The 15262-nt window shown below is 40.9% G+C and overlaps 1 protein-coding gene across 4 annotated transcripts in view; it reads right to left on the minus strand.

The window, feature by feature from the left end:
* Positions 1-11933: 11933 nt before the first annotated feature.
* RASSF3 (Ras association domain family member 3) overlaps positions 11934-15262 on the minus strand; it is a 229176-nt gene continuing 225847 nt past the window's right edge. For all 4 annotated transcript variants that reach the window (XM_089674160.1, XM_089674161.1, XM_089674162.1 and 1 more), the window contains one exon: positions 11934-14653. In XM_089674160.1, the coding sequence (XP_089530286.1) occupies positions 14504-14653 (150 nt within the window). In that variant the 3' untranslated portion in view covers positions 11934-14503. The remainder of the gene's footprint in view (positions 14654-15262) is intronic.

The raw sequence follows: 15262 nt of genomic DNA on the forward strand, positions 1-15262 counted from the left end.
GGGATTTTGATCCTAGCCTGGGTCTCCGCCTAAACCCCCCTCCCCAAATGAGGCGATTGGCCCTTGGCTTCGGTAGACGCTCCCTGCTGGAGCACTAGAAAAGAGGCTGTAAGGCCTGAGAGAGGTAAGATGAAGAGATCTCCCTTTTAACATCAGGAACCAACTTTGGGAGAACGGTACACTTTTGTTCAGGACACTTGAATCTGCTTAAACCAGGACTTCTGCAAGTATTCTACCTCTCTAAACTTCTTTCTCTTATCTCTCTGTTGTGTTATTGCGCTCTCTCTCTCTCTCTCTATATATATATATATATATATATATATAGTTGTTACATCTTTTCTGTAAATATTTTTATTGCACCATTTTGACCTTTTTAGTAATAACTCCTATTTTCTGCAAAGTGTTGAACTGTTTCTAAAGCTCTTTAATGCAAACTAAGAATCCGTGTCTCTGAAGAGTGTTACTGTATGTTTTAAAATCTCTGAATACATCTGTCTGTGGTGACAGGGTGTATACAGACGCTTATTCAACCATCATAGTGTTAGTGCTAAGATTTGTGAATTTCCTCCTTCTCTGTACAAAAAGGTGGTGGTGGCAGTGTGAAGGGTTAATTGCGTAATTAACCTGACCCAGTAACAATCGCTCTAAGGCTGCGGCACATAGATTGTGGTCCAGTGAGCTGGAAAATCTTTGTGCAGGGTGCAGCTGAGAGTGGCATTGTTACGCAAGTGGCAGCGCGGTTTTAGATTAGGTAGTCCTTGGGTCACAAGTTGGTGAGAAGGACTGGGGTCTAGCGCCACGCCCATTACAATAATTATTACGGTAAAATATCTGCATTGCTGTAATTACCGCATATTTTCATGCAGTAATTTATCGCATGGTATCTTTTTTTTTTTTTTACTTATTTTGATGTGGGGTTCCCCTTAATATCCATACCAGACCCCCTAGGGGTTAGGGCCCCCCCTCGCTGCATTTTCTGAAAAAAATCCCCACATGTGATACTGCTAGCAAAACACTGGTGATAAATATCACATCTTTTTTTACTTTATGTTTGTGAATTGGACTTCACAACGTACTTTTTTTTATTTTTTTTTTGCTTTATTTACTGACACATTTTTAATTTTGCGTTAAGCCAGAATTTTTTTTTTTGTTGTGAATTGGACATAATGTTACCGCATGCGATAATTTATGCAAATCAGTCACATGACAGTGTTATTGCATGCGGTAACCTTTAGTGAATTGACCCCAATGTTGCAGCTAGGTGAGCTTCCCAAATCATATCCTCACTATGTGCAGTAAGTATATGGTGAGGACCCCACCCCCACCTTTGAGGCTGTGCACATTAGGGACTCGCCAGTGGGTGTGAACAGGCTTTTTTTTTTTTTTTTTTTCTTTTTTATAACTTATGCGGTGCAGTAGCTCCAGTTTCCACAGGATGCTTCAGTTTTCACCTATAATCTATAAATATATGGGTGGGTATATGACTTCCTATAGAAGTATCTTTGTGTAAGTATTTGTGGCAGAGACATAGTAAGACATTAATCAATTCGGTTTGAAAGCAAGGCAATGAGACAGATTTCAATAGTTAACTTATACAAAAGACCTCCCTTCTGGTAAAAGCAAAACTAAACCTGATACACCCCACAGAAAAAAAGCCAGCACTCCAGTAAATCAGCATAATTGGTTACCCTTTATTAGGACATAGTGGGATAAAGCTGTGCTCCACTATTTCGTAATAAAGGATAACCAATTATGCTGATTTAACAGAATGCTGGCTTATTTTCTATGGACTTCAAAGTGTTGGAAAGTATTGGAAACCGCCTAGGCCTGAGCACCCAGGACCTGGAGCTGTGGATTGAAGTGTGGGTTGAAGTGGAGGTTGTAGCCCTGTTCCACCACTCTCCTCCAGTGATGCAACATCAAGGAGCTCCTTCATTGCCAATATCTTCCCCCTCCTTCAGGTTCAGAGTCATCAGCCATCTTGACTGGCCAGGCTGAGAGGATGTAACTGCTGTGCATGCAAAAGTTCATCCTGCCACCGAAGTGTGCTGAGAATGTACATTAAGCTGTGAATGTGCATATCAATGTATATTCTAAAGACTCTTGAGGATGAATGTAATTATCCTTTATTGCAGAAGGGATACACAATATATCTTTTCTGCAAAAAAAAAAAAAAAAAAATATCCTTCCCGCTCACAAATTTTTAAATCCAGGGCTACGTTCAGCTTTAACTAGCACTGCGACATAAAACCTGACCATATCTAAGGCTCCTTTCACATGGGCTTTTAAATCAGAACTGTCAGTTTTTCAGACAGACCTGGCTATAAGATCCATGCAGCTGTAAATGCACTAGTGTCCGTTTACATCTGCCTACCCCTATTGCAGGCCACAGAGAGGTCGAAAATCGGCCGAGGAAAAAAAAAAAAAAAACGGCCGATTTTCGCACCGTTAGTGGGTTAATTAGTCGGCCGTTTTTGGGGTTTTGACACATTTTGTTTATCGGTAAAGTTGGAAAAAAATCGTCCGATTGTGCTGATCGGCAATGATGGGCAAATCGGCCGATCGCTTTACCAATAAAAAAATCTGCACATGAGCCATGACCTGCAAGAAGAAAAAAAAAGAAGAAAAAAAAAGAAGAATTCCAGTCCGCTATTATATTTGACATGAAAAAGTATTGTGGTTGCAACAATGTATCTATTTGTATCCCAATAAAACCATCTGTATCTGAAATGGATACATTGTTGCAACTGCAATACTTTTTCATGTCAAATATAATAGCGAAGCTCTGTGCTAGGGACAGAAGTAATTAAATGCCGGCCGTAGACGGGACGAAAATCGGCCAATTTTTTTTCCGTTAGTGGTAACGTCGGACGATCGAAAGACCGATTTTTCGTTATTTTTTATAAAACAACGGCCGGTTTTCGACCCATCTATGGCCTGCATAAGTCTGTCCAGATCAGGAATAAAAAATTGAAAAGAACCGTGTCCTTTTACAGGAGGCTCTATACTTTCTGGTAGTCTGTTAAAAAACCCACCACTTCAGAGCTTGTTGGTTGGTCACTTTGACTGTGCATTTGTTGAGTGAAATTGTACCTACAAACACCCCCATATTACAGGACCCCTCACTGGGACTGCATAACAAACCGTTCTAAACACATCCACCAACTCTACTTACTCACACACGGAATTACAGTTTCTACATTATTTCTTTGCCATGAAATATATCCACACAATGCACATATTATTTTATTACATATTGCACAATGCACTTGACCTTGGAAAACTTCGTAAAATAAAGAATTTTAACAGTGCTATATCTTTTGCAGTCCTTTTCAAATCATCCTAATTGACTTCCCAGGATTGTAGGCACACAAGTTTTGGCACAAAGATGCTGTGACATACAGTATACTTTGTTAAAATGAGAGGCAGCCTGATTTGCAATAGATATGTCTACATCTCTTACTTACCCTCCATTCACATTAAGCCAGACTTTGAAATTGTGCAACTTCACTGTAAGTCACATGATTTCAAAGTCAAAGGACCCACCAATTTCAGGTGCGATTTACAAGACATCTGATACAAATGTCTATGCAAATCGCACCAAAAGTAATGCATGTACTACTTTTGAAATCGGTGTGGCTCCGCTCTAATTGGGTGCAACAGGGCATACAAATCACATGCCAAGTCGCATCCAGTGTGAATCAGGGCTTATTGTCTTGATAAAAAAAAACAAAAAAAAACCGCTGTTGAATTGAATCAGGTTACTATTATTCTGATGTATGCTGACATCTAGTGGTTGTTTAGGGCCATTACAACTTGTGTGATTTAGACTTTCCCTCTGCCCTATTCAGTTCCAGCTACCAGAGGTGTCAAACTGGCAGCCCTCCAGCTGTTGCGAAACTACAAGTCCCATCATACCTCTACCTTTGGGGTGTCATGCTTGTAACTGTCAATCTTGCAATGCCTCATGGGACTTGTAGTTTGGCAACAGCTGGAGGGCCGCCAATTTGACACCTGTGAGCCAGACCATCCTTGTTTTTTCTATGTTCCCTTAGTCAATGTTAGTTCTTCGCAGAGACGGTGCTTAGGAAAATACATTGTCTTCTTACACTTCAAAAGACTGGAAAACATCCTCTCTACTTACCCAAAGTAAAACTGCCTTAGCATTAACGTCTTTATTCAGTTCATTGAAGAGTTAAGATGCCTGTGGATGGTGCCAAGTCAGCAGATGACCATACTGTCTGGACAGACTGAGTCTATGGCTTTATGTCAGTGCATAAAGTGACATTTGAAACAGAATAATCTATCACACTACAGTTTAAGTCAAATCCCAGAGTCACCCTTGAAGTCACTGTCTCCAATAAGTGATTGACTGTGTTTGATGGATTACCGATGGGATTCACAGTGGTTTATTGAAACCTTACCAATGTTTTTTATTTTTATAAATTCTACTTTATTGGAGTCTACAAAAAGCACACATCATAAAATAGGCAGCTGAACACATGGCTGCCAACAAAACAAACATCAACCTGAGAAAAAGCTCTACTCTTAGCCCCGGTTCCATATGTGCGTTCCTGCAGGCCGCATTTTGTGCCCAAATGTCCTATAAAATAAAAAGGAAGGAGGGTCCATGGTCAGCAATGGAGCTCCATCAGTAGTAAGCTGTTCTCAGGACTCAATTGCCATATCACGACTTTCTAGCCTCTGGGACCAGCTTTTGTAAAATTTAGTCAGACATCCTTTGAAATCTCTTGTTAACTCTGCACTTCCACTGTATAAGAGCTACAATAACCATTTGTTTAACAAGGTGGCAGCAGCAGATTTCCAACATAAGACAATAGCTTTCCGAGTATAAACCAGTAATCTGCTAAGGAGCACCCTAGTAGCCTTCCCAGGGTCTAAGGGTTCAACCAGACCCAACAGACAGATCCCTATGTCACTAGATATCGGCACAGCGGTTACTAAAGTAATGAATAGCAAACTTGTGACCCATAGGTGCAAATTGCTGGACAGGTCCAGAATATGTAAAGAAAATCTGCCTGCGGGCTGGTGCATTGCCAGCAGGAAGAGCCAGTAGGCTGCCTGGCACAAGATAGAATCGGTGAACAATACTGAAATAGAATAATTATCTTTCACTGAAATATTGAAAGGGATAATCCCAGACATCGTCCAGACTCAGAACATCCAGTGCCCACTTTTCTCTGCATCTATTCAAACTCCAAGGAGCAGAGCCCTCCTATCCCTCTTGTATTCAACTGTATTGTTGCTGTATTGTCTCCCGTTATATTGTAAAGCGCTGAGCAAACTGTTGGCGCTATATAAATCCTGTATAATAAACTCGGGAGCAAAGATGGGCATAAAGCCTGGTACAACACTGAGTAGGCCTCAGCCAGAGAATCAGTGTGGAACACTGCAGGGATGTAATCTCCAAACCAAATCAGGAAGTATAAGCATGCTGCAATTTTAAGTAATGAAAAAAGTACCACTTTGGTAGAGAATATTTAGCTTGTAGTGTAGAAAATGAAGGAAGGCATCCATTTATGACTATATCTTCCAGGCGTTTAACTCCTTGTCACCCATATGACTGGCTCTGAGACCCAGAACACTTTACTCCATGCTTCTCATGCAAAACTTTCATCTTCAGTTAAACATTGGTAAACTGGGGTATGTATTAAAATGAACACCAAAATGCTACAGCAACTCACTATGGCGGCCAGCAAGAAATCCACATCTTTCAACAGAAGTCTTTCTAGAAGCACCTGCAGCGTGCATATGTTTTACTTATATATTTATTTTTTTAAATATGAATTTTGACTTACCTGTAAATTCTTCATCTTAGAGTACAGTACAGGAGCCGTGACTTGAATTCATAGATCATGACTGGGCATGGGCAAAAAATACTTGCTATGGTTACCGAGGTAGCACACCATAATTTTTAGAAAGCAAATAAGGAGTGATAAAGAGAGGAAAGGTGGGACGTAGTCTGTACTGTACCCAAAGATAAGGAATTTCAATCGTACAGTGCAGGACTTGTATACACAGACCATGGGACATACCCAAGCAATAAATGGGGTGGGCAACTAAATAGCAAGCAGAATTGCCAAGAGGCCCACAACAAAGCAAGGGTTAAAGAACTTGAACAGCTTGAAGCAGCATGCTACCATAACTTGCATCAGCCGAGACCTGAACATGCACCTGGTAAAACTTGGAGAAATTGTTAGAGGACCAGGTTGTGGCTTTGCAAATCTGAGATGCAGATGCATGCTGTTGAGAAGCCCAAGAGCCAGCAACAGCCCTAGTGGAATGGGCTCTGATAGAGAAAAGAGTAACCCTTTCCTTAAGGCAGTGTTTCTCAACTCCAGTCCTCATGGACCCCCAACAGGTCATGTTTTCAGGATTTCCCTCAGATGAAACAGCTGTGGTAATTACTAAGGCAGTGAAACTGATCAAATCACCTGTGCAAAATAATGGAAATCCTGAAAACATGACCTGTTGGGGGTCCATGAGGACTGGAGTTGAGAAACACTGCCTTAAGGGTAACATGCCCTGGAAATTAATTGCCTGATCCACCTAGCAATGGTGAAGAGGGAAAGCAAGATGCCCAATATGAGGGACCATGGGCAGGAGTGAGAGGGACTCAGATATGCAAATTGAGGCTGTAATTTTCTGGTAGAACCTGAACACCCTGACCACATACAGGTAATGTAGGGCAATTTCCTTATGTTTTTGGGCAGGAAAGATGGAAGCAAAAACATTGATTGCATTGAGGTAGAAAGAAGAGACCCCCTTGAATAGGAAGGAAGGTTTTGGTCTCAAAATCACATTGTCTTTGTGCAAATCAAGAAAGGGCTCCTTATAGGAAAGAACTGCCAATACAGAACATACTTAACAGGCTACCATAAAGGCATCCTTACAAGTGAGGTTTGCCAACAGAATATCTGTAAGTAGCTCTGGAGATCTCTGAAGAACAAAGAACACCAGGCTAAGATTCAAAAGTGAGGCAGGAGGTCAAATTGGGAGATGTACACTATATTGCCAAAGGTATTGGGACACCCCTCCAAATCATTGGATTCAGGTGTTCCAATCACCTCCATGGCCACAGGTGTATAAAATCAAGCACCTAGGCATGCAGACTGCTTCTACAAACATTTGTGAAATAATGGGTCATTCTCAGGAGCTCAGTGAATTCAAGCATGGTACTGTGATAGGCTGCCACCTGCACAATAAGTCCATCCATGAAAATTCCTTGCTACTAAATATTCCACAGTCAACTGTTAGTGGTATTATAACAAAGTGGAAGCAACTGGGAACAACAGCAACTCAGCCATGAAGTAAAATTAAGTCGCTGTCTGTAGAGTCAGTAGCTAAAGACCTTCAAAACTTCGGGTGACCTCCAGATTAGCACAACAGTGCATAGAGAGCTTCATGGAATGGGTTTCCATGGCTGAGCATCTGCATCCAAAGCCTTACATCACCAAGTGCAATGCAAAGTGACGGATGCAGTGGTGTAAAGCACACCACCACTGGACTCTAAAGCAGTGGAGATATGTTCTCTGGAGTGACAAATCACACTTCTCTATCTACCAAGACATTTTGGATTTTTGTTTCATGCTCCCAACTTTTAGGGAACAGTTTGGGGCTGGCCCCTTCCTGTTCCAACATGACTGCACACCAGTAGATGAAGAAAGGTCCATAAAAGACATGGATGAGCAAGTTTGGGGTGGAGGAACTTGACTGGCCTCCACAGAGTTCTGACCTCAACCCGATAGAACCCCTTTGGGATGAATTAGAGTGGAGACTGCGAGCCAGGCCTTCTCATCCAACATCAGTGCCTGACCTCAGAAAAATGCACTTCTGGAAGAATGGTCAAACATTCCCATAGACACACTCCTAAACCTTGTGGACAGCCTTCCCAAAGAATTGAAGCTGTTATAGCTGCAAAGGGTGGGACAACTTTAACCCTACGGACCAAGACTGGGATGTCATTAAAGTTCATATGCATGTACAGGCAGGCGCCTCATTACTTGCCAATATAATGTATATGAGCAACTCCCTGAAGAAGTCCTGTCTTTGCACAAAGTGAAGTAAGCTTTCCATGTGCAATGGTACTGTAAATCTTGTGGGAGTTGGATTTTCTTACTGTGGGTAAGGTGGGAATAGTTAGCAATATTCCTATCCTTTAGGACTTTAGTTTGACATGGACTTTTACTGCATTGTTCATTTAAGCAGAGACTCCAGCTTGCTTGCAATGTCTCCATGTCCTTCACTTAAAACACAGACTAAGTTTTCCTAGAAGCACTCTCTCTATCCCCCTCCCTTCAAGGTTTTAGTTTCACAACGGTTAGGCAATGTTGATGATATAAGAAGTGTAACGTTCTATTTGCTAGTTTTTAATAACGTCGCACACCATCCCCTTATCTTCTGAATAAACTAGAATGTAATCCATTTTAAATCCTGTGAATCTATTCCTGCAATTGCAGAGTTAACTTTTATTTTCAGTGTCTCAAGATAGACATCAACAGTCATGCCATTAAAGCCAGGAAAAAAAAAAAAAGTGGAATAGCGGATCTTGGGCCAGTATATCTGGTCTGTGTGTAACCAGCCAAGGCTTGTTCACCAGACGTGCGAGTACGTTTGCATACCATCTTCTGGACCAAAATGAAAATAACCAGAACCCTTTCCTCTAACTCATGCAAAAGTCGAGGGAGAATTCTTCATCAGATCTTATTAAACTTGTTAAACCTGGAGACTAGGGTGTCACCCATCATTTTTTACTCACCGTTTACAGAGGTTTTGAAAGATTCCTGGCTACAGAGAACACTCCCTAGGTTCCAGTTGTTGATGGCTTAAGAAGTCCACCTGCCAATTGTCCACTCCAGGTATGTGGATGGCCAAGAGCTGGAATTCAAGTTTCTGCCTAGGAGACTATCAGAATTGTTTATTTTAAAAGGCACCCTGACTTCTGGTGCCCCCCTAATGCTTTATGTAGGCAACTGTTGTGGCATTGATCAACTGTACCCTGACTGGGTGACCTTGCAGAACTTTACAGTGTTGTTGAGACATCTGATGGCTCTCAGTTCCAAAATGCCTATGGAAAGTTGACTCCTGTGGAGATCAGGTTCCTTGGACAATCAGAAAATTGTAAACTCTGCCCCAGCTTGTAATGCTGTCATCCATGGTCACCAACTTCCATGACATGTTTAGATTTTTCCAACTCTAGGACACTATTAGAAATCCAGAATGCACAGTAGAACTTTTTTGACTGGGAGATCCAAAGATTGGAGTTGTTTGCCCAAACATGTATGTGGGTCTGGAGTGAAACTCCATAAAGGGAGTGGCCTCAAAGAAAGTGACCATCAAGCCCAAACCCTTCATGCAGAAGTGAACTGAAGGGTTCAGCTTTGACTGGTAATTACTCATGTGTAGGGAAGCAATCTCAATAGAAACTGTGTTCATTGGAAAATGGTGTTCATTGAAAAATGAAATGTCAAGATCCACTACCGGAACACTTCTGCTATAGGGGAGAGAGAGAGAGTGTGTGTGTGTGTGTATTTTTTCATTCACAAAAGGATACTGAATACCGGAGGGGATCAGTTTATGATAAACGGTTATGGCATGTTATATATTATTTGATTTATGTCATATTGGAAGCGCTTGAGCAGTGTTCAATTTTGATTCATTAACACAGTGGAGTGATTGCACAGTTGGGTGGTAGCTGCTTGACTTATTTTTAATTAATTTATTTTTGTGAGTACTATAGCATGCGGGAGTGGGGGGAGGTTGTTTCATTTTTATTTTAAAATGTGCAACTTGTAGTGTGATGTCATACCTGGTCATGCATCCGAGACTGATCTCTAAGTGGTTGAGATTTAGCACCAAATTTCAAAAGTTTACACTGTAATGAATACAATTCAAATATCACTGTATGCAAGAAAACTTTTTGGGAAAAAACATCAAAATTCCTTCCTGTTCCACAAAAGTAAAAAAACTCACCATGCCTCTTGCTAAACATCTTGGGGTGTCTACTTTCCAAAAAGAGGAACTTTTTGCAGTGATGGTGCCGACCTGGCATTTTAGGGTCTCAAGAAATTCAACAGGCATTCAGAACACCACAGTTGAGAAATATCAAATGTAAACACCAGTGGTGGTCAACTTGAAATTTATAGAGGGCATCAAGTGCGGCCCATGACACTTCCAGAGGACCACACAATAGCAGCACATTTTCAGTCATTGCATCAAGTTCCAAAATGAATGGGCTGTAGCAACATCTTATAATTTTTGCTCCGCTGCATTTGTATCAAATCCCAATGAACATGAAGTTTGCATACAATAACCCCCCAGCATTTGTGCCAGTTTCAGTAATAACCTTCGTATTGGTGTCAGGGGAACAATAACTCAGCATTGATGTCACTGGCCACTATTAACACTCCCCAGCACTAATGCCAGTGGCTGCAAAAATACCCGTGCATTGGTGTCCGTGGAAGCAATACCACCCCCCCAAGCAATGCTGCCAGTCAACAATTTAGTTAACCACTTCTCTGCAGTGGTTGTCACTGGCAGTGTAATTTAACCACCCCTTCACTTTTGGTGGCGAGTTGCAGTAAAAGTTAACAATTCTCATACCTCCCGGCATCACTGGTAAATGGCACAGAAAGTCAGCACCCCCCATATTGGTGGTTAGTGGCAGTGAAAGTTAAAGTGGTTGTAAAGGCTCAAGGTTTTTTTTTACCTTCCTGCATTCTTATATACGAAGGTAAAAAAAAACTTGTGTGTAGCAGCCCCCCTAATACTTACCTGAGCCCCATCGTGATCCAGTGATGTGCAGGAGGACTTTGGCTGTACCAATTCTCAGCCTCCTCATTGCCTCATAAAGCAGCAGGAGCCACTGGCAAGGAGCAGCAGTGGACATGTATGATGGTTACTTAACCACTTAAGGACCACCCTATTGCAGATATACTGCTACAGGGCGGCACCTGTGTGCAAAATCACGTATATACACGTGATTTTGCATTTCCAGGTAGGGGGCGTGACCTACTCACGCCGCCATTCGCATGTCAATCACCAAATCTAGGCCAGTAATTACCAGCCAGCGCCCGGTGATTACTGAGCATCTCCCAGGGGCAGGAAGATTGCTTTGTTTACAAACAATCTTCCTCCCAGTTAGCTGGAGAACAATGCTCAGGATGGCCGTGCGTAGTACAGCTATCCCGATCAGTGTGCTTACAGTGAACACTGCCCCCCCCCTTCCCACCCCCTAGTGTCATTAAAAAAAAAAAAAAAAAAAAAACACACAGCACACAGTTAACCCTCTGATCACCCCTCACATTAACCCCTTCCTGCCCAGTGCCATTAGTGTTTTTTTTTTTTTAGCACTGATCACTGTATTGGTGTCACTGGAGATGCCAATGACACCTAGTTAGTTCTTCCCCCCCGTGTCAGAATGTCCACTGCAGTCCCGCTAAAAGCCGTTGATCGTCGCCATTACTAGTAGGGAAAAAAAATACCATTATCTATACTGCCATTTGTAAATGCTATAACTTTCATGTAAACAAATTAATTTACACGTATTTGGATTTTTTTTGTTAGCAAAACACATTTCGCAGAATACATTTTGGCCTAAACTTATGCCAAACTTTGATTTTTTTTTTTTTACTAGACACATTTAATAGCAAAAAGTCCAAAATGTTTTTTTTTTCCCTCAAAATTGGCGTTTTTTTTGCTTATAGCGCAAAAAAAACAAAAAAAAAAAACCCAGACGGTCATGAAGGGAGGGGGGGGGGGGGGTTTGGGGTAAATCCTCTGGAGGGCAAGTGGTTAAAGTTAAAAACCGTAAAATCAACCAAAGCTTTGGAAAACAACATTGTTGACAACCACTACTTCGCATCATACATTCAAGAGCAGTCATTACTTAAGTGAGACAAAAATGAAACCTCTTTAGAAATTATAAATAGTGTAACTTTATTTAAAAGATTTGAATTCATCTCAAAATCTAAATTTAACTTTCTTGTACCATCTAATGTGAATCATTGCAAGACTTTCATTTCAGTATATCAGAAGTACTTAAGACTTTAAAATTCAAGCTCATTAATACAAATTCCACAGATCCACACAAGTGTGTTCATTCTCAGGCTGTGCAGAACATGTTCCAGTGTCAGCTTATGTCATGTAAGACAATCTTACACACAGTGAAACACACTGGTCCTGGTTTATCAGTGCATGAAAGAACTATGTTTAGTCCTCAGCAATCAGTCAGATTCTTCTTTCCTTCTTCCAGTGTAGGTTGAAAATGAAAGCAAGAATCTGATAGGCTCCTTCTGAACAAACAGATCATTCTTACTCCATACTGATAAATAAGGCCAAGTATATCCAAAAGGGGCGTGGAAAAAGACATGCAAATGAGCACATAGTAGCTAATATGCTTCCCTATACAGGGGGTATATAACATTAAATAAAAAAAAAACAAAAAAACTTGATCATGGACAAAAATTAATACAGTAATCTGTCATTAATGACAATACGTAGTGCATAAAAACATTGCATCAAAATTAAATCTAAATTATTGGATATGTCCATTTTTAATATATATTTCAAGTAAACAAAAAAAAAAGTACATTCACAGTTGAGAATTTAACAAATTCTTTTGCAGACAGCTTAAAAAGTGAACTGAAAGACTGTTCCCAGTCAGAGGCTTTTTATCTTCTTCTATTTGAGAAATTTTAGGCCACTGCAAACATAACATAGGCATCTAGATATTTCCCTTGGCTTATGTTCGAGATCTGCAGCCCACATATGACACCATTATTTTAGACCTAATGTTGATCAGGTCCGACAATTCTGGCTATTCTAGACAGATGTTGGCTGCAGTTCCTTGCTCTGTATATAAACCCATTTCTGTGATGGTTATAGGTGGGATTATCAGTTTCAGGCAGCAGCTTGTATTTATTAAAAAAAAAAAAACAAGGGAGGGAGTGGAAACACACTCTCATTTGTTTTTGTTTTTTTTTGTTTCAATTTGCGATTTTAGATTTAACAGATTCTCATTTTCTAAAGTGGCTACCTTTGACCACCTAACTGCATATGGAAAATAAATACATCTCATTAACACTGTCCCTAGCTTATCTGAGTTTGAGCCGCCTGCTACAAGAGATGAAGGCGAACATGCTAAAGAGCCTGGCCAGAAGGAGTCAGTCTTGATCCATAATTAAACAGTAATTCTGTATACGCACCACATCAACCTGCTGTGAAAAGTAAACATAAAATTGCCACGGTGTCAAGAGTTTTCTTATAAACAAGTTAAAACTACAAAGCATAAAAACACAATTTAAAATAATAAAATAAAAAAAACAAAAAGAGTAACACCACCTTGCTTGTTCTTTGGTTTTCTTACCACATGCATTTTCATGCAATATTATCATACCAAGTGTTTCTTTGCTGCCAAACAAGAACATACTGTACAACCCTTGTTGAGAGCTTATCACTTTCATCCTCTGTCTGTGCCCACGTACTGGTTACAAAAAAAACAAAAAAAAAACAAAAAACAGAACAAAAACAAAAAAAAAAAAAAAATCAACCAGTATCCTCCACACTTCAATAGGAATGGAAACCATTCCACATCTAGGGCTATTCTATTATGTGGCTAACCTATAATAAAATAGGACTGCCATCAAAAGATATTTTAACTGAAAACTTATAACTTCCCTCTACCTTTCTTACTACATACCACTAACCAACAGAAATCTCTGAAAGGTCATGAAATATACTTTGTAAAGCAGCTGAACATGAACTGTTGACTTTCCCATTGCAGACAGCTTTAATTTGTATATATTACTTCCTTTGTAGCAGCTTAATATATGTATTTCTACACAACAAGACACACAAACTTGATTGTAACATGTTGTGCTGACTGCATAGTTACTCCTCTACTCTGCAGCGGTGGGCAGCTTCCTTATTGTCTGTCATTACTTCCACCTAATCAAAACTTCCTACACTTTCTCAGAAAGTCCCTGTCTGTTCCCTTATCTCCACCTCCCATTTCAACACTTGCTATTAAGCCTGGAAGCTGGATTCTCCAACAACCTTCATTAATTCTTTTGAATCTTCAGGTGTCGAGTGCGTGCTTGAATTGGCCAAACTCAAACAGTTGCCCCAGTAAGCAATCACCATAGAAATATGTTCTTCACATAAATAACAGCTCTTGACATGTTTAACACAATCCTATCTTAATAGATTAAAGCTTTTATAATTTACATGAAAAAGAAAACACATTTATGAAGGTTTTTGTTTTGTGGATTGTCTGCAGCAAATACCACCTGTGCAGAGGTAACCTCTATAAAGTCTCAGTAAAAGTCAGTATCCTTGTCCACATAGACTAGGTTTGGGGCCAGTTTATGACACTTCAGATAGACGTCCTTTCAGGAATATATACCCTGCCAAGCAAGTCTCTGTTGGACAGAGCTGCAATGCTCCATCATGCATTAACATACAAATTCCCTCTGCCTTGGTTTTAGCCAGGTTTGTGTACGCCACTCAAAGCTTCCTCTAACTTCTCCTTGTAGGATGAATAGCGTCGCTTTAAACTCTGCAATTGTTCCTCTTCTTCCTTGTCTAAGATGCGCAAGAAGTTCTGCAATTCTGGTACTGTGAAGGCTTCCCACTGAAACACAATTCAAAACATATAATCAAACCAGTACAAACGTGGTTTAGAACGTAACTTATTTAAATACAATTACTAACAGAAACCCTTTACATGACAAGGGTATGTTAAAACATATTTACCTTTCATGATATGGCAAACAGTTAATATTAACTAGCTGCCGACCGCAGATAGCCGAATGATGGCTGTACTGCGGCCGGCCAGTTCTGAGTGGACGTCATATGACGTCCTCCCAGAACGCGCTCTCCTGCGCGCCCCAGGGGGCGCGCACCCGGCGATCTCCGTGATCGCTGTGTCCTACGGACACAGCTGATCATGTGATATGGTAAAAGGCCACTCACAGCGGCCTTTTACCAAGTGATCAGCGGTGTCCAATGACACGCTGATCACAGGGAAATGCAAGTGCCGGTTCTCGGCTGCACTTTCCTCACGCTGTCAGATTGTGAGGAAAGTACTGCCGAGAACCGGCAGTTGTCAGAGCGGGGATCGGCACAGATCACCAGGGCACTGATGATCAGTGCCCTGATGATCGGTGCCCAGCAGTGCCACCCGCAAGTTCTGCCCACCTGTGCCCAGCAGTGCGCCCACTAGCTCCACCCACCTGTACCC

Source organism: Staurois parvus, unplaced genomic scaffold (genome assembly GCF_062004578.1).
Source record: "Staurois parvus isolate SC_StPar_1 unplaced genomic scaffold, SC_StPar_1.0 ptg000147l, whole genome shotgun sequence".
NCBI classification, from domain to species: Eukaryota; Metazoa; Chordata; class Amphibia; order Anura; family Ranidae; genus Staurois; species Staurois parvus.